This window comes from Aulonocara sp. 'chitande type north' Nkhata Bay, linkage group LG16, assembly GCF_057382095.1.
Source record: "Aulonocara sp. 'chitande type north' Nkhata Bay isolate Kocher_YH1m ecotype deep benthic linkage group LG16, A_spYH_male_GT1.1, whole genome shotgun sequence".
In the NCBI taxonomy this organism is placed as follows: Eukaryota; Metazoa; Chordata; class Actinopteri; order Cichliformes; family Cichlidae; genus Aulonocara; species Aulonocara sp. 'chitande type north' Nkhata Bay.
Genome location: NC_141359.1, coordinates 15,379,411 through 15,404,627, shown reverse-complemented (window position 1 = coordinate 15,404,627; position 25,217 = coordinate 15,379,411). Strand labels below are relative to the sequence as shown.

The window sequence follows — 25,217 nt, the reverse complement described above, 5'->3', positions numbered from 1 at the left end:
AATATAACTACTGAGCGATTGGAAACTGGTCTGAGAACAGCTGGAAAGACACGGAACTCTGAATTAAGTCACATCCGCTTTCAGTCTCGAACAACCGCCACCAAAATGGCGAAGATCGCCAAAACGCACGAAGGTAAATTACTGCTAAAACCTCCATAAATATGTTCTGTTTTACCATGTATTTTACTTTATGGTGTCAGTAAATATTGCGGTGAATTTTCTGGTATTTCTGTTGACGGTAATGCTCCTGTTTATTTGCGAAAAAGGCGATAAGCACCAGGCCTTATACGACGCAACGCGGAGCTTTAGATAATGGCGCTGGTGGTTAGTGCTTAGCTTTCTTGTTAGCTGGAGTGGACTATTTTTCTCAGCTTATTGCACAGTTGCATGCAATAGTAGGCGCCATTTGGGCTTTTTGTCTTGGTCAGATACGCCTTTAAGCTAGTATTACTTGTTGTTGTTACTGTGTAATCCAAGGGATGGTAATTCTTTAACGTCTCAGTGATTCTCGTGGCTAACCGAGTTAGCATTAGCAACCTCTAACAAGCGTTTACCATGCCTACAGCAATTGGTGTTCGGCAGCAGACCCTGATATTAGCTTCAAAGTCGGTGTTCTGTAGCAAGTATTGGTAATAGTTAACCCTTTTCTGTAAAATATTCTAATGCACTTTTTGGACATGACTTGACTGAGAGTTACATGACCCAGTTTTTGTTTGTGAAAGCAGAAATTATGTCAGTAACGTTTATTTTTAAAGCGCTGTTCACAGGCGTGCATTCATAAAGCCCTGTACTGCAAAATAGAATAAAATAAATGCATAAGATTAAAGCAACCTCACAGTAAAGTAAATAAACAGAGTGAGCCAAACTTAATTGTAGTGCGGGACTGTTCCAATGTCTTGGAACAGATCATGGTTACATCAAAAACTACAGTCATATACGGTGATATTAACAGGCAGAGTGTAAGGAAGTATTTGAGCTTGATTTAAGGTGTGAAAGTGCAAATAAAGGCCCGTTTGCTAGTCTTTGCCAATCAGTCCAATTCTCTGTGTGGGGTTAAAGCATTTTTTAACGACTAAATCTCTTTGAGAGCATCGTTTGCAAGTACAATACCCCATCTGTTTTTTCTCTTTGCTAAGAAACACTGGAGATCCTTCTAATTAAATGTACAAAAATTCCACGATGAAGAGCTAAAGGCTTTTTTTCTTTTTTCCTTTTATGAAGCATTCCTTTGTTTCCCTGTGCCAAGGGATGAACTAAATTTAAAAAAAATATATATGGGCATGTTATCAAATTTTACAGTACGCTCTATCACACTGGTTTTACATCCTTATCCAGCACAAACTGAAGTCATGCCTCAGATAAATTTCAGTAAATATAATATTTATAGATTCCATTCACCACTGCTGATATCGGGGTGTATGTCAGTCATCCATGCTTACCTATACAGGTAGTTTTTCACCACGTTTCCTTGTGCCCCTACAGATATCGAGGCCCAGATCCTGGAGATCCAGGGGATGAAGGCCTCCCTGCTGGAGGATGGAGAGCAGGGAGTGGGCCTGATCTCCACTGGCGTTTTTGACCCAGAGATCTATGAAGGCAGCGACAGTCGCTTTGCAGGATACGTTACTTCCATTGCTGCCAATGAGCAAGAGGAGGCAAGTATTTGGTTTTTTGTTTTTTTTTTTTTCCTTTTCCAAATCAAACAAAGTAGCTTCTTCCAAGAATGCTGTTTTGTGAGCCACAGGTTGTCCTTTGTCAGTTTTGTAAGGAGCTTGACTGCTCCCCTCTGCTTGCTTTGGGGATTTGAGGAGAACCTTGCCAGTTTGGCAAAATTTGAATAGACTCATTTATTCTCTTTCTTACCTCAGGACGATGAAGATGATACGTCAACAAGCTTGTTGGGACAAAAGAAGCCAGGGTACCACGCGCCAGTGGCAATACTTAATGCCATTCCACAGTCAGATGAACAGGTATGTTCATTCACTGTTTGGGCTAAATTCCAGTTAAAACGGGATCTAATTTTTTAAATGAAAAAACAGGCTTGTACAAAATCCTATTTTACTAATCATCGCATGTTTTGTGCTTAATCTTTGCAGTACGACCCATTTGCAGAGCATCGTCCACAGAAGATTGCAGAGCGGGAGGATGAATACAAGGCTCGGCGCAGACAGATGATCATCTCTCCTGAGCGTCTCGACCCCTTTGCAGATGGTAAATTTTGTTCTTTTGTGACCTTTTTACATCTTCCCAAGTTCCTTGCCTCCTCCCCCTTTTTTCTTTTTCTTTTTTTCTGTTTTTTGCACCAATAGTTTTTACTGTTCAACCCTTCGACCACAATGCAATAGCTTGCCTCCCAGACTCAATGCCTTCCCTGTGGTCAATCCTTTCCTCATGTACATTTTGTGTCGCTGTTTTTCTCCCACTATAAATTTCCAACTGTTTCCAACAAATGTCAGTGTGGGCTCACAATTCATTTCCATAATTGCAGTTTGGGACAGTGTTGTTGGGATTTTAATTTGGTGCATGCATTAAAGGTATTATAGGGTTACCATGCTTTTCAGGGGGAGAGGTGGTTAGGTGTTTATTGCCTAACAAACATGGGTTGCAGATGGGTTGTGTGTGGGTCGAAGGGTTAACAACCCAATGTGATTTATGATGGGAAAGTGCAGTGTCCGCTTGTCACAGAAGTTGAGGATGAAGGTTAGCTCATTTAGCTGCCCACGTCCTGTGCTTTACCACACTGGGCACAGCTTTATAGGTGAATATAAAATATATAAGGGGAATATCATTAATATGCTCTGGTGGTAGTTGAACCAGAAGCATAATTTTATTTTCTTTAAGAGTTAACAGAGAAACTTGAGAGACTTGTCAAACTGCAAATTGTCTATGGCCTCAGCGTAAAGCGCTGCCTAACAAGTAGGGCTGTCCCGAATATCATATTTTTGAGCTACAGCAATTCAGAGTTGATCAAACTTTGTGTTTTTCAGATTTTATGAGTGTTAAACATAATCGGTCAGAAATTTGAGTGAAGCGTAGTACAGCAAGAACGTTCATATTCATCCTCCTAAGACACAAACTCTTCCATGGCATGCATTTTTAATTTCTCTTTGCTGTTTGGGCTGATTGGGACCTGACGAATGTAAAAACAAAGAATTACATGGATTTTTTATTTATTTATTTATTTTTACCTGATTTTTGTTTCTGAAAAAAATTAGATCCATATATGAGCACATTGGCTTTAAATTTTGATAGAACAGTGGCAGTATAATGTCCTCGTAAGTGGATATCAGGCCCTTGTAGAGCAAAATTTAGTATTTTGGTCTAGACAACCCAAAATGTGATGTCCACATATGTGGACGCCAGGAGGCTAAAAATGTTAAATGGTATGAATTTGAAATGGTTAAGTAAGCTAAGCAAGATCATCACTGCTGTGAGTGAGAGGGATGTCGGGTAGATGAGCTGAGATGGTACAGTTCTCCCCACATAATAAACATCCAGTGATTGTCTTGAGGAAGGAAGCATGGAGAATCGGCTTATTGTACCCTTCTGCTGCAAAAGACTCATGGGGTATTGTTGTCACCCTACAGGGTGGGTGGGCGGGCAGCGTGGGAACCACGAAGTTTCTGATTGCAATAACCTGAGAATGCAAACATGGGATTTGTACATTTATACCAAAGGTGCATCTACTAGGTGGATGAGAGGTAGCACTGGAAGCTGCCAGTATTTTTATTACTGTGGCAAAGTCAGACAAAATCACCACACGCATGTAAGGATAATGGCTGTGCTGGGATTGTGGTAGTATGTAAAAGGGTCATTGTAATTAAGTCAGAAGTTTAGGCTCCGTGGGTGCAGCTACCACAGGACAGCAAGGTGCTTTGCCATAGAGCAGTACTGTCCATTGACTTTCTGCATGTTGTGGCAGTTGCTTATTTATAACAGTGAGGTGAGATGATCATTGTTGCAGTGTAGATTATTGTCACATTCTTATAAATCCATGTTGGTAAACTGAATACACACACAGTTCATACATTTCCAAATAGTGGAATATTCGGGTACAGCCCTAATGACAAGTTATTCTTTCCAATGTGGCCAGCTTTCCTACACATTTTTCTCATCTTTTAGGCTGAGCCTGTGTAGCTTATCATGACGACTAGTGCTCGGACTGAAAACCAGAAACTGTAGCTGTGAGCCAGCTATCTTACCTCTTTCCATATTTATTGCATCTTCACTTCCCCTGACACTGTGAGCTTAAATGGCCTGAATGTCTCAGGTTTGGTCTAGGTATATTCAACCTGCATGTAGAGAGGGCTCTTTGTACAAAGTTGTTGTTTCAGTAGAGTTTTATTTTACAACTCTCTCTGTAAAATAGAAATATGTTATCAAGAAAATTGTGTACCAAAATACCACAGGCCCATACTAACTGTCCTTAATTTCTCTCCTACAGCAGTACTGCTTTGCCAGTCCTGTACTGCACTCTGTTAAGGGTGCAGCAACTCATCCTGTGTAGGTTATGGGGAACACTGAGAACGGTGCACTTGTCAGTTTGGTCAGGGTCCATTGGCTGCTTGTTTTGGTGGGAGGCTGTGAGGGGAATCAGATGCAACCCAGCTACAACAAACCTCAGCTCTCCCAGCAGCCTCTTTTGAATTTGGCTTATCGGATTCCAACAAGTTGACATAAAATATTCCCGTAATGGAAGCAGACTGCCCAAATATTTGATTACATAAATTTATCTCTGTCCCAAAAAGGAAGTCAAGATCTTGATGTATGATGTTTAAATAATGAGTCCATGTGACTCTGGTATTATCAATATTTTTTTTCTAGTTTTGAATGCAAACACTCACATTTGATTTTATTGTGCTAATGTCCTTCTTAGGCATAGCCTCAAAGTCTTGACTTCATATTTATCTGCTACTGTAAATACCTGGGAAACTGGACCAAAATATCATGGGATTTTTTTCTAGATTGTGCTAATACCCCAAGAAGATGCTTTATTTTTTTTTGCCTTAAATCAATGCATCACAATGGTATACTGTTGTGTGTGAGTTCAAACCCTTTTCCAAAGTGTTACTAATGGTAAAGAGAAATTTTCTAGGCTTCTTTTCTGCCGGTTGAAGTCTGACTGCAGATGGACCCTTGGCACTGAAAGTGTACGTATTCTGAAGAGCACAGCCCAGGACCCCTGCATCAGTGATGGCTATACTTCTTAATCCACTTAAAGAAAACACCACAACCTCAGCTCTTCTTTCTATGTATCTTCTTGTTTTTCATTAGAATGCTATGACTGTATGTAAGAAAGCCAAATGTACATTTGTATGTAATTTATTAGGACTGTCAGTCAGCTGTTTATCAGAGCAGGAACATAAGTTAAACTGTTGGTAACAAGAGTCAGGGCTAGCTGGCTGTGTTTGTGCTTGCTGTGTTTGGAATAACTCGGGGTTGTGGAGCGTACGCTGATGAGTATCCTATGTTCTTGTTCATGCTCTTTCGCGCAGGGGGCAAAACACCGGATCCCAAGCTGCAGGTTAGGTCGTATGTGGACGTCATGTTGGAGCAGAACCTGTCCAAAGAGGAGGTAAGATGCTGTTTATCTACACATTATTATCATCAGATATCAGAAACGGTCAGATGACAGTCCTTTAAGTCTAATTTAAACCTAAATGAGAAACCGCAAACCAAAACTGAACCTGGAAAAATAAACACTCCTTGTAAATCCTTCTTTCCTGCTTGATGTGTTTATATGGTTGGCAAACCAACACAGTGTCTGTAGAAATATCAGATCACTGCCACAAAGATGATCTGGTATAGTGAAGACTCATCTCCACTGTTGTAAACTGCACTTGCAGTGGTCCCTTTTCTTCTCTTGAAGCGCTTCTTCCATTAATACCTACTCTGATCTGATCGGCTCGACTCGTTTTTCAGTATAATCGAGTACCGCATAATGTGTGTGGGGTTGTTATAGCAACGTGGCTGTACGTCCCATGATGTTATTTGTATGCGAAATGAACACCACAACAAAAGTGAACGTCAAGACGACGGCATACCTGCTGCTCGGTCTGTGGCTTTCCATCAGACTCATCATCAGGGACCGCGGTGTTGTTTCTGTGCAGCCGATTCCTTCGTTCCTGGATTTCAAAAATGGCAGGAGACACTCATGACTCATCGAGTGATGCCACTGCAGTGTGACGGCGCCACATTTTAGTACCTGCTCCGATCACTTGGACACCCTGCCAAGCAGGTACTAAAAAATGGTACAGGCACTAAGGTTTAATTGAAAACTGTGGCAAACTGTGACGAGTCGATCCGAGTAGGAACTAATGGAAAAGGGGCTATAACTGCAACCTGCAACAGATGGAGGACTTCATTTACTGCTACCCTCAAACTCAGTACGGCTGCAGAACAAGGACTACTGTTACCAGCTGAAGTTCAGTGAATCCAAAGTTAATCCACAGAATGTGAGACTCCCTGTTGGAGAAGGTGCTTATGTCGCCAAGTTATTAGTCATAAAGTAATTGACAAAAAAATATTTTCAGCTGAGAAAAATTTAAATTAAATTATTTCATCATTAATTTTAACAAAGTGTGTGCCATTCATATCCACACACACGTGCACATGCAAACAACACCGCAGCACAAATCAAATTAAGCTTTTTGAGACTTGCTGTCATCTGTATGAAATGATCCATAGGTGTTCAGTAGAGTTGAGCTCTTGGGTGTGAGGCTGTAACAGGATTCATAGAAATTTCATCATTTTCAAATGAGTTCTTTAAGCCTTTATGCCCTTGGCTGAACTGTCGACCCGTCTCTGTTTAGATAAAATGAACAGACACAGTCACCAGATATCTTTATAGTCTTTCATATCCATGAACTCTGTATTTATCCTGACATTTGTGCATCTGTTCATGTAGAGAGAGATTCGTCAGCAGCTGGCAGAGAAGGCCAAATCAGGGGACCTGAAAGCTGTTAATGGGTCTGCTGCTGCCCAAGCTGTCCCTAAACGTAAGCGTCGCTGGGACCAGACAGCTGACCAAACCCCCTCCAATGCTACACCCAAAAAGATGTCCAGCTGGGACCAAGCTGATGCCAGTGCTGAAGTAAGCTTAAAGAATATCACCCAGTAATAAAACATAAATCTGTCTTGCATATCAGTTTTCTCACTGATGTTTTTGGTCCCTTGCAGACTCCTGGACATACCCCTGCACACACACCTTCAAACAGCCGATGGGATGAAACCCCCGGCCGCCCTAAAGGCAGTGAAACCCCAGGGGCCACTCCCAGTTCCCGAATGTGGGACCCGACTCCTAGCCACACGCCTGCCGGTGCTGCCACACCAGGGAGAGACACGCCTGGCCATGCCACACCTGGTCACGGGGGAGCCACAGGAAGCGTTCGCAAAAATCGCTGGGACGAGACTCCAAAGACTGAGAGGGAGACCCCAGGACATGGGAGCGGCTGGGCTGAGACCCCAAGAACAGATAGAGGAGAAGAGTCAGTGGGCGAAACTCCGACTCCAGGAGCCAGTAAGAGGAAGTCTCGGTGGGATGAAACCCCTGCCAGTCAGATGGGCTCCTCAACACCACTTTTTACCCCAGGAAAAACTCCCATAGGCACACCAGCTATGGAATTGCAAACCCCAACTACAGGTAAACAGCCTTACTCTTTGTTTTTATTATTATTAGTCTTTCTTCTACTTGATTATAAACAATTAATCTTCTGTTTTCTTCAGCACACATGACTCCAGAGCAGCTGCAGGCATGGAGGTGGGAGAGAGAAATTGATGAGAGGAACCGACCTCTAACAGACGAGGAGCTGGATGCCATGTTCCCAGAGGGCTACAAGGTCCACGTCTATTTGATGCATTTCATTTTCCAGCAACAAGCATTAGTGAAGGTCATTTATTAGACTGCAGTGCTGACAGGTGTTTTTCTTCACAGGTGTTGCCGCCTCCTGCAGGCTACGTGCCTATCCGTACCCCGGCCCGTAAGCTGGCAGCCACGCCCACACCTATTGGAGGCATGACGGGCTTCCATATGCAGGCAGAGGATCGCACCACAAAACAGATGAACGACCAGCCCTCAGGAAATCTCCCTTTCCTCAAACCTGATGACATCCAGTACTTTGACAAACTGCTGGTGAGCATCAGCAGGGATAAAATAATGGCACAGTCAGTGTGAGCCAGGTGTTTGTTGTGTCTGAGGTTCATGGTTTTTGTCTTGGTGCTAGGTGGAGGTGGATGAGTCCACTCTGAGCCCCGAGGAGCAGAAAGAAAGGAAGATTATGAAGCTGCTGCTGAAGATTAAAAATGGAACTCCTCCCATGAGAAAGGTTGGGTTTTAATACTTTGATTAATCATTCTTGCTTGTGGCCAAACTTGAGCTTTGGAACAGCATTAAAGTTTCCAGTTACAAGATCAACACCCAGCACCGAGGTTTTGTGGCTACAGGGTGAATATTTGCTCGCTACACAACGTTCTCTCTGAGGAGCTGCTGCTTACAGCAGAGGTCACAGTGTAGACCTTCATGCTCTGCTGTGAGCTGCACACAGAAACCACCCGGTCTCATCTTATCATGACAAGTACCAGGTTCCTCTAGAGTTTTAATCACTGTTCACAGCGGAATAAAACCCCAGCTTCAAATCTGACTTTTAAAAAGGTTTTGCTGATTTTGCCCCAAAATAAGATTTTAAAAAGCTTTTCCTGTCTGCAAGTTATAAGTCTGTCACCATCTTTGTAGAGTTCTCATACAGGTTTTGTTTCAGGTTTCTTTGAGTATGAAGTCTCTCCTGTGTTGTTTAGTAACAGATTTGCCAAATATACTTCAGAATTTGACCATTATCTGACTGGCTGACCTTCTCTTTCCTCTTAGGCTGCTCTGCGTCAGATCACAGATAAAGCTCGCGAATTCGGAGCAGGTCCCCTGTTCAACCAGATCCTGCCCCTGCTCATGTCCCCCACCCTGGAGGATCAGGAGCGCCATCTTTTGGTTAAAGTCATTGACCGCATTCTCTACAAACTGGATGACCTGGTCCGACCATATGTTCACAAGGTGGGCTCAATGTGAACGATCATCTGTGACAGCTCAGTTTAAATGTTCAGTGGTTTCTCAGTGTCTTTGACAATCTAAATGTCCTTTTTCTGCATGCAGATCCTGGTGGTTATTGAGCCGCTGCTCATCGATGAAGACTATTATGCCAGAGTGGAAGGCAGAGAGATCATCTCTAACTTGGCAAAGGTAACATGGAGCACCTTATTCTTTTTGTCTTTTTATCCCATAAACTATATGGACTGTGGTTTGTGCGAACCATTCTCGCCTGTTCAGCCAGTCCGTGGTCAGATCAGGGCTAGTCGTTCGCTAGATTAATACCAGCATGAGAGCTAGCAGACGGGACGTTTATGCCTCGTCTGTTCTCAACCTGCACCCGCTGGTTACAATCCGCCATCATTAGCTGTTTATGTTCTGTCACCATGTCTGCTCAGCATATCTCTGATCTGTAGCAGCATTTAAACTTGGCTCGAGACATGTTTGTGAGGTTAAATGATTGAAAGCTTGGTGTCTTTCCTCTGTGTGTCTCAGGCTGCTGGTTTAGCTACTATGATCTCCACGATGCGACCTGATATTGACAACATGGACGAGTATGTCAGAAACACCACCGCCCGAGCCTTTGCTGTTGTAGCCTCCGCCCTCGGGATCCCCTCTCTCCTCCCTTTCCTGAAAGCTGTGTGTAAAAGCAAGAAGTCCTGGCAAGCTCGGCACACAGGCATCAAGATTGTGCAGCAAATCGCCATCCTCATGGGCTGCGCCATTCTGCCTCACCTTCGCAGTTTGGTCGAGATTATTGAACATGGTAAGTGAACTTAAACTGTTCGTAGCGTTAAATAGTACAGAGTTCAAAGCACTGGCATCCACAGGCTTATTATGTGGATGAGTACGTTCTCAGTTTGTGAATTTGAGCAGAATGCAGGTGTACACCTTTAACTATTCTAACTAGTAAATGCGTAACTGCTAATTTGCCCAATTTTTCATTCACATGACGTGTTTTGTTTTGAGTATACGTGGTTTGCTGTTGTTGTTAAAATGCATTGGAGCTCTGACCATCGACTATTCGACTCTGCAGGGCTTGTGGATGAGCAGCAGAAGGTGAGGACCATCAGTGCCCTGGCTATAGCTGCCCTGGCTGAAGCTGCCACACCATACGGTATCGAGTCCTTTGACTCTGTGCTGAAGCCACTGTGGAAAGGCATCAGGCAACACAGAGGAAAGGTGAGCAGGAAATTTGGAAAAAGCATTCACAGCATTGAGCGCAAGATCAGCACCCAGCACTAAGCCTGCCTGTGGCTGCAGTGTGAATACTTGCTTGCTATAGAGTCTCCTCAAAGGAGCTGCTGCTGTCAGCAGAGGTCTAATGAGAGACCATTAATATGCTGCTGGAAGCGTCGGACATTACCAGTTATTGTAAAGGGAAAATATGTGAAACATGTCTGCGATTGTGTCTTATGTTATCCCCTTTGGTCACCAGGGTCTGGCTGCTTTCCTCAAAGCTATTGGTTACCTCATCCCACTGATGGATGCTGAGTATGCAAACTACTACACCAGAGAGGTGATGCTGATCCTCATCAGAGAGTTTCAGTCCCCTGACGAGGAGATGAAAAAGATTGTGCTCAAGGTAAGGAGACTGTCTGTGAGGAAGCACCTCCAAACTGTCAACTAACTTCCTGTAACTCGTTCTCACCTCTTCAGCCACATAGGTGATGAACATTGTTTGCTACATGAGCACCAGGATTGCCAGAGCAGCTGCTAGCATGTCCCCTCTGCTGTCTTTCTGCACCCATTGGTTACATTAAGGTATCTTTCTGGATGTCACAAGAAACTCATCAGTTTCCCTTCTGTCTTGCCTCATAGGTAGTGAAGCAGTGCTGTGGCACAGATGGTGTCGAGGCCAACTACATCAAGACTGAAATCCTGCCCCCCTTCTTCAAGCATTTCTGGCAGCACAGGATGGCTCTGGACAGACGCAACTACAGACAGGTTCGCGAAACATATTCTTTAGCTTAAAATATATTTGAAAATCTAATATTGTCAAAATAGCTTAGAAAAGGAAATGTGTGGTTGGCTCTTTTTCCTAAAACTGCTGATCTTAGCCCGTTTGTGGGTTTTTTGTGTTTTTGATGTATGAGATTAGGGCTGCCACAAACTATCATTTTGATAGTCGCCTAGTCACTGATTATTTTTGCGTTTAGTCGACTAATCAGATCATGTCCATTGGACGTAAAACGTACAGCTTATTGCACCAGCAGCATCTGCTCTTATATAACTATCATTAGCTTACAGCTAGAAGTGTTTAAGGTATGTGCTAACTAAAAATAAAGACAAGATGATAGTTTATTAAAATTTTAATGAAATTTGCAGATTGTTTCGGTGGAGTTTAATAAACTCAGCCGTCTGCTCCTTGCTATCTAAAATATAACAGGACCGGAGTATATTGAGCATCTCACACTTCTGATAATCAGTTGTCTGCTTGATGTTTATTCAGCTGTGTAAAAACTATAACTTTAATCTCAGCCAAACCGATTTACTCAGAAACAAATAAAATACTGAAAAAAGCCAAACAATAACATTTTTAAGTTATCTAAGTCAGCGGTCTCAGACCTTTTTTGCGCCACGGACCGGTTTGTGCCCGACAATATTTTCACGGACCGGCCTTTAAGGTGTCGCGGATAAATACAACAAAATAAAACTAGTACCGGTACCGAAAAAAAGATTTATTCATAACACACGTGAAAAGACCCAGGAAAACCGAGTTAACGGTACAAACGATAACAAAATAACTCTGAAAACCGATTTAAAAACCCTGAAAACCATACATTTCACACCTGAGCTTCAACTCTCGCGGCCTGGTACCAAACGACTCACGGATCTGTACCGGTCCGAGGCCCGGGGGTTGGGACCGCTGATCTAAGTGACTTATGTATCATGTTAACCTGAGTAGGGAAAGACGGCGTTGGGTTTGAAAACGATTTGCTGGGAGTCCGGTGTTCTCACAGGCTCTAGTGAGCCTTGCCCCCAGCTGGTGGGTAACAGATGTCTCCGAAAACGTCAGAGCACTTTTGAAAATATGTGGTGTCTTGATAAACCGAGCAGAGGTTTACGCAGCTACATTCCCGCCTGAAAATATGTTAAATGTTTATTTTGTGCCCAGAAAGAATAATAAGAGTTATATTAAAACTAACTAGCTGTCGCCATTGTTGGAAACTGAGCAGGTATACACCCGACCCGTCCTTCAAATCTGGGGAAATGAAGGGCGCATTTGTCGGAGTCTTCGAATTTGGGCGGTCTTCGTCGTGTCGCTGTAACGTAATCGGCCTACAAATGCGGGTACTGGAGGATGCGGTTCCTGAATTTGGACACAGCTACGATACCGGGCACAGCTTCTTCTTCGGGGTTTCCTGTATTTGCTTCAATCGACTCTGTCGTCTGCCTGTCATGTGACTCTACTAGTGGAAAATAATGGTGTGCACAAAATAGACCAACAGATCTGATCACACAACTCAAATAGACATTTAGGTTATAATCTAGTCGGCAGTTAAACACACCGTGTCCTTAGAGTTGTCTGAAGCTTTGCACACTCGTCTCAAGTTATTATCTCTTTATCCAGCTGGTGGACACCACAGTGGAGTTGGCTAACAAAGTGGGAGCAGCAGAGATCATCTCACGTATCGTTGATGACCTGAAAGACGAGGCAGAACAGTACAGGAAGATGGTGATGGAGACCATTGAAAAAATCATGGGCAACTTGGGCGCAGCTGACATCGACCACAAGCTGGAGGAGCAGCTGATCGACGGTATTCTGTATGCCTTTCAGGAGCAGACGACAGAGGTGAGAGGGAGTTATAGAGAAGTGGGGGTTTTTTCACAATATTTTGTTTCTTGTTTTGTTTCATACTCCATGCTCTTTGGTCTGCAGGATTCTGTCATGCTGAATGGTTTCGGTACAGTGGTGAATGCTCTTGGGAAGCGCGTGAAACCCTACCTGCCACAGATCTGTGGTACGGTACTGTGGCGTCTCAACAACAAGTCGGCCAAGGTCCGTCAGCAAGCTGCTGACCTGATCTCCCGCACGGCCGTGGTCATGAAGACGTGCCAGGAGGTACATTCAGCCTATACAGCATCCGAGACAAATATGTAACAGAGTCCACACACTGACCTCTTCTGCTTGTCCCTGTCCCTGCAGGAGAAGCTGATGGGTCATTTGGGAGTCGTGCTGTACGAGTATCTGGGAGAGGAGTACCCTGAGGTGCTGGGCAGCATCCTTGGAGCGCTGAAGGCCATTGTGAACGTCATTGGTATGTAACCTTCACCGATCACAGGTGTATTTTATTGATAGGATGTAAATAAACGTCTTCACATTTGGTTTCATCTTGGTTCCTGAACTTCGCAGTTGTTAGTTTTGACTGCTTCCGTCTTCCTTTTGGAGCCAAAAGTGATCATGGTTACACAAGAGGGTGGAGTGCTAAGCTATCAGCTAACACTAGCAAGCAGCATTCATAAAGTGGACAGCTGTCTCACACAGATGCACATACCTGCTAATTTGTATTAGAACACTCACCACAACTGAAACAGAGCTGAAGGCCTAGCAAGCAGTTACAGCCGCGACCCTCCTAATTCTTGTATCTCGGTGGATGAGTTATAAAAAAATAATTTGTAGAGCCCCTAGGCTCTGTACTAGAGATGGACCGATCCGATATTACGTATCGGTATCGGTCCGATACTGACCTAAATTACTGGATCGGATATCGGAGAAAAATAAAAAATGTAATCCGATCCATTAAATATCACGAAAGCACCTCGCAAAACTTGCAACACGCCGTAACTCACCTCAGAACGTTAGCAGTCGGAGCAGTATGCATCACGTGATAGAGCAGCTGTGGCATGCCGGACCTGTCGGTGGTCTGGATAGCATGTGGAGCTTCGCTAGCAACCTGGCATTTCATCTCCGACAAAGTTATCCCCGAGAGAAGTAAAGCAAGTGTGTAAGTCCATCTCTGAATGTTTGTAAAGCATTCCTGCGTTAAGCTTAACAAGCGACTGCCTCTCCTGCTGCTACTTCAATCGTGAAACTGCTTAAATGATCAGCTGATCGGCTTTTCTGTCGCGAGTCCGTGTCTCTTGTTTGTTTTTGGCCCACTTTGCACCAGAAAGAGGAAACCAGCGGCTGAACAACAGCAGCACGTTTAAGCTTGATAAGCTGTTGTTAGAATTTATTTAATATTTCTTTCTACACCAGGATCTTTTTCTACGTAGCTGACGCTGGTAACTGTGCAGGGGCGGATCTAGCAAAGTTTAGCCAGGGGGGCCGATAGGGCATGAACAGGGAAAAGGGGGCACAAAGACATACTTTTCTTTCTTATTCTCATTTAAAATGTCGAGCTTTTAATAAATAATTATCTGACACCCAAAGTTTTAATTTGATGTAAAATGAATAGAAGTCAATTACTGTATATAGTGACTATTAAGTCTAATATATACCCTAGTAAGCTATAGTACCTTTTCCTTTGGGAAGGTACCATCTGTGCAGTCTGCAATTTTGTTGAAGAAAGATGTTGAATCTATTTAATATTTCTTGAAAAATAATTGATTTCTGTGCATTTTTTTTCACACTGCATCAAATTAAGGTTGATTACGTCGATTAAGCATCATGAGGTGGAGCGTGAGGGGTGGTTCCCTATTTTTTATTTCTTTCTTTTTGTTGTTGCTGGGAGTTGGAACCCTATTAGTTAGGTTGCTTAATATTTACGCTAAGTACTCTTTAAAATACCAGAATAGGGAGGATGGTGTAGGTCTAAGTTTATTAGATTGATCAGTATTGCTGAACTATGAAATATTTTTTTTGTATACAGGTATAACAGAATAGCTTTAGTGTAGTTGTTGTTTTAAACTTGAGTATGAACTTGCAGACTTGCAAAATGCAGCAAGATATTTTAAAAAACAGTTTTGTTGATTAAAAAACACTATATCGGATTCATATCGGTATCGGCAGATATCCAAATTTATGATATCGGTATCGGTATCGGACATAAAAAAGTGGTATCGTGCCATCTCTACTCTGTACTAGGCTTTGGTACAGAGTTTGACTGTCATTGAAGCTCGATAGCAATCAGTGCACCTTTGAGAGTTTGATAATAAAAATGTAGCAACAGCTACAGTAACATCTTCCCACCTCTTGTTCTGTTCTAAGTAACAAAGTTTACCTGCACCTCAGTCCCATCTCAGGGTGTGGAAAAGGACCCGTGCTGATATCTGACCTCATTTTTAGGCATGCACAAGATGACCCCACCAATCAAAGACCTGCTTCCTCGTTTGACTCCCATCCTGAAGAACAGACATGAGAAAGTCCAGGAGAACTGCATCGACCTGGTGGGCAGGATCGCTGACAGGTCAGTGGTGACAAGCCTCAACCTCAAGGTTTGTGGATATGATTGTGTCCTTTTCTAACTTTTATGTGTATTTTTAGGGGTGCTGAGTACGTGTCTGCCAGGGAGTGGATGAGGATCTGTTTCGAGTTGCTAGAGTTGCTCAAGGCACACAAAAAGGCAATCCGCAGAGCCACCGTCAACACGTTTGGTTATATCGCCAAAGCCATCGGGTGAGTGCCTTCTGTCACGTACACACCTTTTACATGTAAGGTTTCATCTTCGTTTTGTCTCGGCTGTACGCATTAAAGTGGATCTAAAATGTTTTTCTCTCTGACCTTCCTCCCTGCAGTCCTCACGATGTCTTGGCCACTCTGCTCAATAACCTTAAAGTCCAGGAGCGACAGAACAGGGTCTGCACGACCGTAGCCATCGCCATCGTTGCTGAGACCTGTTCACCCTTCACGGTGCTGCCGGCCCTAATGAACGAATACCGCGTGCCTGAGCTCAACGTGCAAAACGGTGTACTGAAGTCCCTCTCCTTCCTGTTCGAGTACATTGGAGAGATGGGCAAAGACTACATCTATGCCGTCACGCCGCTGCTGGAGGATGCTCTCATGGACAGGTATCAGCATGGTTTAATTTGACTGATTAGTTTTGATAAAAACTGTGGCAGGGGAAGTATTCATATCTTTTCAAACTCTTTACCCACACGTGAGGGTTAAAGACATCAGTGAATCCTGCACCTTATGTCTTTCTGTGTTCTGCCCCCCCCCCCCCCCCCCTGCAGAGACCTGGTCCATAGACAGACAGCCAGCGCTGTGGTTCAGCACATGTCCCTCGGTGTCTACGGTTTTGGCTGCGAGGACTCCCTCAACCACTTGTTGAACTACGTGTGGCCCAACGTATTTGAGACGTCACCTCACGTCATCCAGGCTGTGATGGGCGCTTTGGAGGGGCTGAGGGTCGCTCTCGGGCCCTGCCGCATGCTGCAGTACTGCTTACAGGTCAGGACCAGAAATTGGAATTATGAAAAAAGATGTGTGTCAGGATTTTTGTCTGCACACTAGTGCTGTCAGCTAAAAGATTATTCATACAGAAAAGTCACACAGATTCAAACATGCACATGCTACAACCACAAGAGAGCAGACCGGGACAAGAAATGGAGTTACTCGTACAGCTGCATTTTAATATAAACACGTCTCTTAAGAGCTACACAGTAAAGTTATAGAGGGAGGATATTTGATAGAGCTCTGCTGTGGAAACATGGAGATGTGTTCTTCTTTTACTCAGCACTATCAGGAGTCAAACATCACAAAGCTTGGCTCCATAAAGACCTTTTCATGAACCTATTCAGCTTTCATACAGCAGTAACACTTCCACATATTTCTACAAACTAACAAAATGCAAGTATTTTCCAATGTTGACAGAAGGTTCGAACCTTCTGTCAACATTGTAGATGCTGTTTACCTCGACCTCTTAATCCACACTTTGTGTGTTACTACATGTGGCTAAATCATTTACTGGTTATACTCTACTCATCACCTGCAGTATAGAGTGTGTGAAGTGTAAAGCAATGAGAGCTGCATCTTGTATGCATGACAGAAGATTAGAGCTTCTTTAAGCCCTCAGCAGTGCTGGGATTTACAGCTGTTCCAGTGGAAATCCAGCTTTGCTCTCTGTGCTGCTTTTCACGAGTGAATATTTAATTCTTTCTTTAGAGAGAGATAAACAGAGACAAAGAGTCAGAAGCAGTTTTGACTAAGTTCTGGTCACCTGGGGGTTAAAATGGGCCTAACTTTAAAAGTTTGAATCATTGTGTTTGTATAAAGCGTAAACTCAAAAACTGTCTGGCGTTCTGCAGGGTCTGTTCCATCCAGCCAGGAAAGTGAGGGACGTCTACTGGAAGATCTACAACTCCATCTACATCGGCTCTCAGGACGCCCTGATTGCTCACTACCCACAGGTCTACAACGACGACAAAAATGTCTACGTCCGCTACGAGCTCGAATACACCTTGTAAATAAAAATTTAAAAAAATTCTCTCCCCCCCCCAAAAAAAAGAATACAAAAAAAAAAAATCACACACTCATACACATACATACTTTTCTCCATCATTTATTTAGCAGCTGTGTTTGTCACATTCAGCTTCTCCTGTTCACTCTGAACTGGACATGAAAAGTAATCTTGTAGAGTCTGTATGTGTGGGGTTTTTGTTGTTGTGTCCCCCCCCCCCCCTTTCGTTTCTTTCTTCTTCTTTTTTTAGTGTGCTGTAAGAAACAGCTGAAGTCAGACAAGCTATGTTTTTTTTTTTTTAAAATGCAGAGCAGTCTTTACAATGTTTTAAATCTGGGTTTGTTTCTCTTTGTGTCTTGATAATTGATAGGACTCAGTACCAGCCACACTTTTTCCATGTTTCACACCACCTCTGTTCTTATTAGATCCATGCTTTATTTAACTGAATAAAATGTTTGTGTATAAAAATCAGTTTCTGCCTTTCAGTGAGATTTTTTCATTTATATAATTTAAATGCAGAATATGGAGATTAATACAGACATGGTCAGCGATAAGCAGCGGTGGTAGTCTGACCATGTTTGACAGCATAACTGAGGTTTCCGGGTCCTGACCTGTAAGCAGTACTGCAGCATGAGTCTCCAGCTCATCGGCTCTCCATATCAATTAGAAGTCTCCCAGCACCTGACGACCTGTCCCATCTTCCTTGCCTCTCTATTATATATCATTAATAAAATCCATTAAAAATAAAAGAGTTGAAAACGTAACCTCCCTGCACACATGCATGAACACTCAGCCTCTCAATTTAAAACACCTCCCCCTCCTTGTAGGTACTCTATTCACTCACTGCTGCTACTCATCCAGACTGTTTGACCCAGATTCCTCCACAAAGAGTGAAGCTCTGCTGAGCTGAGGAGGATGTACTGAGTTCTTATCTGTTCACTGGAATTCATCTATTCTGCTTTAGTTTGAATTTTATAATGTATCAAAAGCAAAACATTTTTTATAAGCAGCATCGTATAAGACATCTGCTCCCGTATCATAAATGTGGTGCTTTAAAAGTCGAGTACTTGAGGAAATGTACTGGTATATATATATATATATATAAAAACAAAAAAACATGCAATGCTCACATTAAAGGTGTTTGAAATAATGAGGCCAGTGTAAATACAAGTAATCCTTGTGAGACAAAGGCTTCAGACTGCTTTAAACACTGTTTCAGCCAGTGGTTTTCTGCTCTTGCCTCTAGATCAGGGGTAGGTAACTCCAGGCCTCGATTGCTGGTGTCCTGCAGGTTTTAGATGTGTCCTTGATCCAACACAGCCGATTCAAATGGCTAAATTACCTCCTCAACATGTCTTGAAGTTCTCCAGAGGTCTGGGAATGAACTAATGATTTGATTCAGATGTGTTGACACAGGGTGATATCTAAAACCTGCAGGACACCGGCACTTGAGGCCTGGAGTTCCCTAACCCTGCTCTAGATGATGCCACTAAGTGTGGATGTCCCTCTTGTGGTAAATAGCCACACACCATCCCACATGTCATCAAAACCAGGGGCTACAGCACCCAATCGGAACAGCTGTGTCAAGACCCAGGGTAAGATAAAAATGATTTTTATCTGTGGATGAAAAGCAACGCTACTGCAGAGCAGAGTAAATCAAGCAAAACTTCTGTTTGTTTTTAAGGAAAACATTGACGAGGTATAGTAAGTGCCAACATGCTGGTAGCATTGCTTGAGTGAAAAGGAGCATCTTAGAGAGGCATCGTTTCTCAGAAGTAACAGTGGACAGATCTTCCCCAATCTGCAAAACACTGCCTATTAATTATGGAACAGTTTCACAGTGATGCTCCTCCTCCTCATGTACAGTACAAAAGAGTCAGAGAATCTGGAGAAATCTCACAACGGTCAAGCCATAAAATCAATATTGGATGCCCATGACCTCCAAGCACTCAGACGGCATGATTATGTTAAGGTAATCACTGCATGGACTCAGGAATCAGGAATCCCGAAACACCTGGGTGAAAGCTTATTGAAAATCCACTAAGGTAAAGCGGAACACTCTTCTGTGTTCAGATAAATGGTAAAAAATGGTAAATGGCCTGTATTTGTATAGCACTTTACTTAGTCCCTAAGAACCCCAAAGCACTTTACACTACATTCAGTCATCCACCCATTCACACACTGGTGATGGTAAGCTACATTGTAGCCACAGCCACCCTGGGGCGCACTGACAGAGGCGAGGCTGCCGGACACTGGCGCCACCGGGCCCTCTGACCACCATCAGTAGGCAACGGGTGAAGTGTCTTGCCCAAGGACACAACGACCGAGACTGTCGGAGCCGGGGCTCGAACCGGCAACTTTACAATTACAAGACGAACTGCCAACTCGAGCCACGATCGCCCCACGATAAACTGAACTTTGAAATTCGTTTCTGGAAATCATGAACCGGGCATCCTCCAGACTAAAGAATAGACTGACCACCTGGCTTGTTATCATTGCTCAGTTCCATCTGGAAACTTAGGGGATGTCTGTAATGCTAAAAGGTATATACTGGTTTTAGAGAAAGATATAATCCCATCCATATCACATACTTTTCATTGAAGGCCTCACATATTTCAGAAAGACAATGCTAAACTGCATACTTCAGCTTTTCCAATGACTTTATAGCAGAAGAGTCAGGACTGTTGAGCAGCCACAATCTAATATGAGACAAGAATCGGACTGCTGTTAAACAAAGAGGGGTTGCTACACAGTGATCCCCCCCGCCCCCCCTCCAATTAAACATCCAACATATCTTCTCTGTTCTTTTGTGAAAAAATATGGTTTTATGAGATTTGCAAATCATTGCTGCATGTATGTAAACTTACATGTTATATTCTACCTAAAAAAATATTACATTTGGCTAAAATTAGAATAATATAGGCTTGATTTTTGTGTTGTCTCATGCAACAGTTATGGAAGTGACTGGTATGATCACATATTTTGCTGTATCAGCTTCTGAATGTCAGGATTTGCTAACACATTTGTTCATAAATTAAAGGTCTCAGTTTGGCTAAATTTTTCATTGGACTACAAAAAGACTTGTGTCGTTATTATTTACCCTATGAGAACCATCCAGAGTCTATTGAGACATTTCTCTGTGAGTAAAAGTTCAAGAGACAGCACAGCACCGTACTTCCTTCAGTTTCCTTCCGTTATAACCTTTAGAACGCACAACTAACAGAAATGCATGAAAACCACACAGACTGTGTACTTGTACTGTGGCTTCTTAACTTCCTTACTGGGACAAAAAAGTCAGTCCCCAAAAGGTAGATGGTTATATTTTAGGGGGAATATTTACCTTAAGTTTAGGTTTGGAAATATTCAGGATAACAATGTAAGTCATAAGTTAAGTATTGCCCTCTAAAACTTCCTTGTAGGGACAAAAAAAAGTCTACATGAGTTAAATCACAATGTTTTAGGGTAAAGATGTGGTTTAAAGTTTAGTCTAACCCAGCCATGGCTGGGCCACAAGCCAGTGTACTCACTGTTCATAAACTATGTTTGTTGCAGACAATGGAAGAAGAAGAAAGGGGAAAGGCATCTTCAGAGACAAGAGAGAAGGAAAGGCAGGAGTTTGGGGTTGAGAGTTGGGTCTTTAAATGTAGGGACTGTGATCGGCAAAGGAAGAGAGCTGGATAACACGATGGAAAGAAGGAAAGATAGATATATGACTTGCACAGACCAGGTGTAAGAGAAGCAAAGCCAGGAGCAGTGGGGGTCAGTGCACTAAAGGTTGGGTTTCAGGTAGAAAAGAAAGGAAATCTGGAGTAAGTTGGATGATCTATAAGAAAGTAGGAAGGTGCACACAGGTGGAGTACTTCTACTACAGAAAGTGCAATCCGAAAAACATATGAGACTGCAAGGTGGTGTCGGCGGAGAATGTAGGCAGGAAGTGAGATGAGTTAGTTACTTAGGGATGCAGACTTGAGACTGGAGCAGCCAGGATCGGACCACCAAGGTCCCTGTACACCAGGAGTGTGTAAAATGTTCACCACAACTGTAGAGCAGAAGAGAGGTGATGAACAGTGAGCAGCAGAATGGCTTTGTGCTAAGAAAGTGCACTACAGATGTGATGTTTGCTTTGAGGGTGTTAATAGAGAAGTGTAGAGGTCGGGAGTTGCACTGTGACTGTCAATTCTTTGTGGATCTTGAGAAAGAGGAACTGTAGAAATGCACGAGGAAGTCAGGACAGCAAGACAGTGGTGAGATGTCTGGAAGGAGTGCCGGAGGTGTTCAAAGTGGGGGTGGGATTACATCAGGGATTGGCTCTGAGCCCCTTCTTGTTCACAGCGGCAATGGACAGGTTGATGATGATGGCAGCCAGGATGTTTGCAGAGTAGGAAGCAGGTGGAGGAGAGTATGGAGAGGTGGAGGTATGCACTGGAGAGAAAAGGAATGAAAGTTAGTAAAAGCAAGACAGAACACATATGTGTGAATGAGAGATAGACCAGTGAAAAGATGAACATGCAAGGACTACAGAGAGTGAAGGTAAATGAGTTTAAATACCCGGGGTCAACCATCAGAAGCACAAAGCACAAAGATCTGGGTCAGGGCAGATAGCTGCCGCTCCCTGTGCCTGGTTCTGCCGGAGCTTTCTTCCTGTTAAAAACTTTTCCTTCCCACTGTCGCCAAGTGCTTCTCAAAGGAGGAATTTGATTGCTGGGGTTTTCTCAGTATTATTGTAGGGTCTTTGCCTTAAAGACCACAGCTTTTTGAGGTGGCTTCTGTTGCGATTTTGGTGCTCTACAAATAAAAGTGAAATGAAGTGTATAGAAGAGAGTGCAAACAAAGTGGAGTGGGTGAAGATGAATGTGAAAGGGAAGGTTTACAAGATGGTAGTGAGACCTGCTGCCATGTAGTGTGTTTTGGAGACTGTAGCACTAACAAAAAGATGGGAAGTCAAGCTGGACGTGGCAGAGCTGAAGACGTTAAAGTTTTCATCTCAGTATGACCAGGATTAGAAATTAGTACATCGGAGGGACAGTTTAGATTGAGCATTTTGGAGACAGCGTTAGAGGCAAGCCTGAGATGGTATGAACATGTGCAGAGGATGGATAGCAGATGTGGAATATGGAGCTCCCAGGCAGGATGGATGGATTAAACTGGTTTTAGTCCACAAAGAACAATCTGCTCTGTCTACATGGTGCTTGATGTCTGCCCATCTTACCAGAAATTACATTTGTCACTTGAAGTGGGACTAATTCATGAACAAATATCTGGAATGAAAATTACACTACGTCTTTATATAACCTACATCACTGCAGTCATCACAGCCATCTCTCTTTACACGCATTCATTTTTCATGCTTTGTGTTACTTATTTTTGGATCGTGTAACTGCGTTTCGGCCTCTCTCTGTATCCAGTGGATGGCAGCAGCGAGGGGTATTCTGCTTGTTGTTGATGCTGAGGAAGCTTCTCCTCCACTTCTGCATCTAAAGAGACAAGCACGAACTTCCTGTGTGATCTCCGTTCAGCTGACTTCACCCTGGCTGCCTCTCTGGGAGGCTTACAGGCTGTGCAGTCTGGGGGATAGAGAGCCTTCTGTGGGCGGTGTACAGCTCGCAGAGACGCTTGGAATATTCTTGCAGAAGCATCAACAGAAGATCAGCAGCAGCAGCCATAAATGCGGATTGTTTACACCGGTCGGTCGAGCCGTTCCTGCTTCCCCGCCTCCCAGCGACTCCGAGCGGCCGACTGTGCTCAGCAGCGTAGCCGCAGATAGCGTCAGTGGAACGGGGCTGATGGCCCTGGTGCTCGGCCCGGCCTCCATCACCCTCAGCGTCTGCCCGTGAGACTCCTAGAGAGCTACAAAGCCACACCGCTACACCTAGTCGCCTCAAGTCCCGTGGGAAGAGCGGAGAAAGGAGAGGCGGAGCGGGGCTCAGCATCGCACCGTGCATGGTGCTGCGGTGTCGGAGGGAGTGGATGTGCAGCCAGAGCTGACCCAGAGATGGCTGTTCTCAAACTGGCCGACCAGGTAGGACCAGCTAGCCAGTTAGCTTAGCTTCCAGACCTGCAGAAGCACAGTATTTCTCCTCCTGTGTGGTAGGAAAGTGTTTCAGTAGCACATGTTGTGCTATTTAGTTTTATACAGCCTAGAAAATAATAAAATAGATTCCTTCCCTACAGATTGGGCACAGGACTCTATCAATAAATTAGCATAACACTAAAAAAAGAAAATGGCCTTATTATTTGTTGTAAATGTCGTTAAAATGGTGACAGCTCATCTGTCTCACATTTCCTGTTCTGTTTCCTCCTGTAAGCTGTTAATGTCTTCAGTAACTACTGTGTTGAAGTCAAAGTACCCGAGTATGTCCCAGGGAAGGCCCCTAAGTTTGAAAACAATACTTTCAAGCTTTGTATTCTTGGACTTTGCTAAAATAGACTCGCACAGTTCACAGTTGTAAGTATGGATCACTGACTCTTTATGCATCCTCTCAGTGCAACCTGTCTGAATCAGGCTGCTTCAGCTCCTTCCTCTTTAAGGTCCCCTCCCTAAAAGTCCGCCTTCAAACCCATTGGCCAGTTTCTGAAAGCCTGCAGAGTAGTAACACTCAGCCCATGTAAATTGTATTGCTTCTACTTCTGGGCCATCTTTTGCCCATGAGATGATTTATCATCATTTCATTTAAAATCTTTTAAAAACACTCATATAAAATGTGCATTTTGGTGCACACAGTATAGTGTAATTAATCTGTAACTGACTTATTAAACTTGCTTCTTGGTAAAAATGAACAAAAGCCAAGTATGTCTTTTGTTCTTATAGATCCTGCTTTTCTTCTTATATAGTGCTTTTCTAATCTGTTCAGTGGTAAACTGTGAATTAATGAACTAGCTGATAATCAGAAGCTATTGTGCTCTGTAATTAAACCGCAAAATTTAAAGTTGTCTTTGAAAAAGCTAAAATCTTCGTTCAGTGGGTATTGTTTTAAAATTTTTCTTAAAGAAATTCTTTTTCTGTTTATTGACTGATTGTTTCACCTTGAACATGTCGAAGAGGAGCTTAGAGAATATTTTACTTTGAAGGCGATTTAATCAGACAATTTTTATGTAGAATTCTGGCTGAAATATTTACTTGATGAATTATTCAGTATAATATTAAAATGATTTTAACCTGTCCATTTTTTTGAAACTCAATTTTTCAACCACAGTGTTTCTTTTTTTTCTTTTTTCTTTAAATTTAAAGTACACAGACTAAATTTGAGGTTTGAATTATTAGTTGAAGTCATTCACAGCTATCAGTTTGGCTCTTGTTAATTTCAAGATATCAACAAATCGAGCAAATTCTTTTAGTCTTAAATTAAACAAACAACATATGAAACAAAAATAAAGCAAAACAAAACAAACATACATAAATCAAAAACAAGAAATAAGCAAACCCCACCACAGTATAGTTTCTTTCATATGAAAAATACAGAATGTGTAACTTTGCAGATTCACAAGTTATGGAAAAACAAACAAACAAACAAAAAAAACCCCAAAAAGAACTGAAACAGCATTTCCAGCAACATTACCGTCCTGGGTTAACCCTGTTTTCTTCATTCTTATACTTATTTAAAATTAGGTTTTTATATTTTAATTTAAACTGGTTTATGTTTTTACTTTCTTTTCTGTTAGACTGTTCCATAATTTAACTCCTGCAATTGAGATAGACGTAGTTTTTAAAGTTGTTCTAGCACTTTGTATTTTTAAATTCCATTTCCCTCTTAAGTTATACCCACTTTCTCTTTCTATGAACAATTTACAGATTTCTT

At 42.8% G+C, this 25,217-nt stretch overlaps 2 protein-coding genes across 5 annotated transcripts in view; both read left to right on the top strand.

The window, feature by feature from the left end:
- Nucleotides 1–17,892, top strand: sf3b1 (splicing factor 3b, subunit 1). Of its 3 annotated transcripts, XM_086266751.1 has the most exons (24): nucleotides 1–133; nucleotides 1,483–1,655; nucleotides 1,869–1,970; nucleotides 2,097–2,211; nucleotides 5,496–5,575; nucleotides 6,908–7,093; nucleotides 7,180–7,642; nucleotides 7,726–7,838; nucleotides 7,934–8,131; nucleotides 8,223–8,324; nucleotides 8,864–9,043; nucleotides 9,143–9,229; nucleotides 9,572–9,842; nucleotides 10,113–10,258; nucleotides 10,515–10,661; nucleotides 10,898–11,023; nucleotides 12,651–12,872; nucleotides 12,960–13,142; nucleotides 13,227–13,338; nucleotides 15,309–15,429; nucleotides 15,507–15,638; nucleotides 15,758–16,030; nucleotides 16,196–16,412; nucleotides 17,270–17,892. In XM_086266751.1, the coding sequence occupies exons 1-24, from the start codon at nucleotides 106–108 to the stop codon at nucleotides 17,426–17,428; spliced, it is 3,936 nt and encodes a 1,311-aa protein (XP_086122877.1). In that variant the 5' UTR covers nucleotides 1–105; the 3' UTR covers nucleotides 17,429–17,892. The 3 variants fall into 3 exon arrangements, with proteins under 3 accessions (XP_086122877.1, XP_086122878.1, XP_086122879.1); XM_086266752.1 differs by lacking the exons at nucleotides 1–133; nucleotides 1,483–1,655 and having other exon boundaries at nucleotides 1,935–1,970; nucleotides 2,097–5,150; XM_086266753.1 differs by lacking the exons at nucleotides 1–133; nucleotides 1,483–1,655; nucleotides 1,869–1,970 and adding an exon at nucleotides 5,096–5,150 and having other exon boundaries at nucleotides 2,196–2,211.
- Nucleotides 17,893–22,880: 4,988 nt separating this feature from the next.
- The window catches only part of ankrd44 (ankyrin repeat domain 44), a 32,544-nt gene continuing 30,207 nt past the window's right edge, over nucleotides 22,881–25,217 (top strand). For both annotated transcript variants that reach the window (XM_086265822.1, XM_086265821.1), the window contains exon 1: nucleotides 22,881–23,440. In XM_086265822.1, coding sequence (XP_086121948.1) covers nucleotides 23,414–23,440 — 27 coding nt within the window. In that variant the 5' untranslated portion in view covers nucleotides 22,881–23,413. The remainder of the gene's footprint in view (nucleotides 23,441–25,217) is intronic.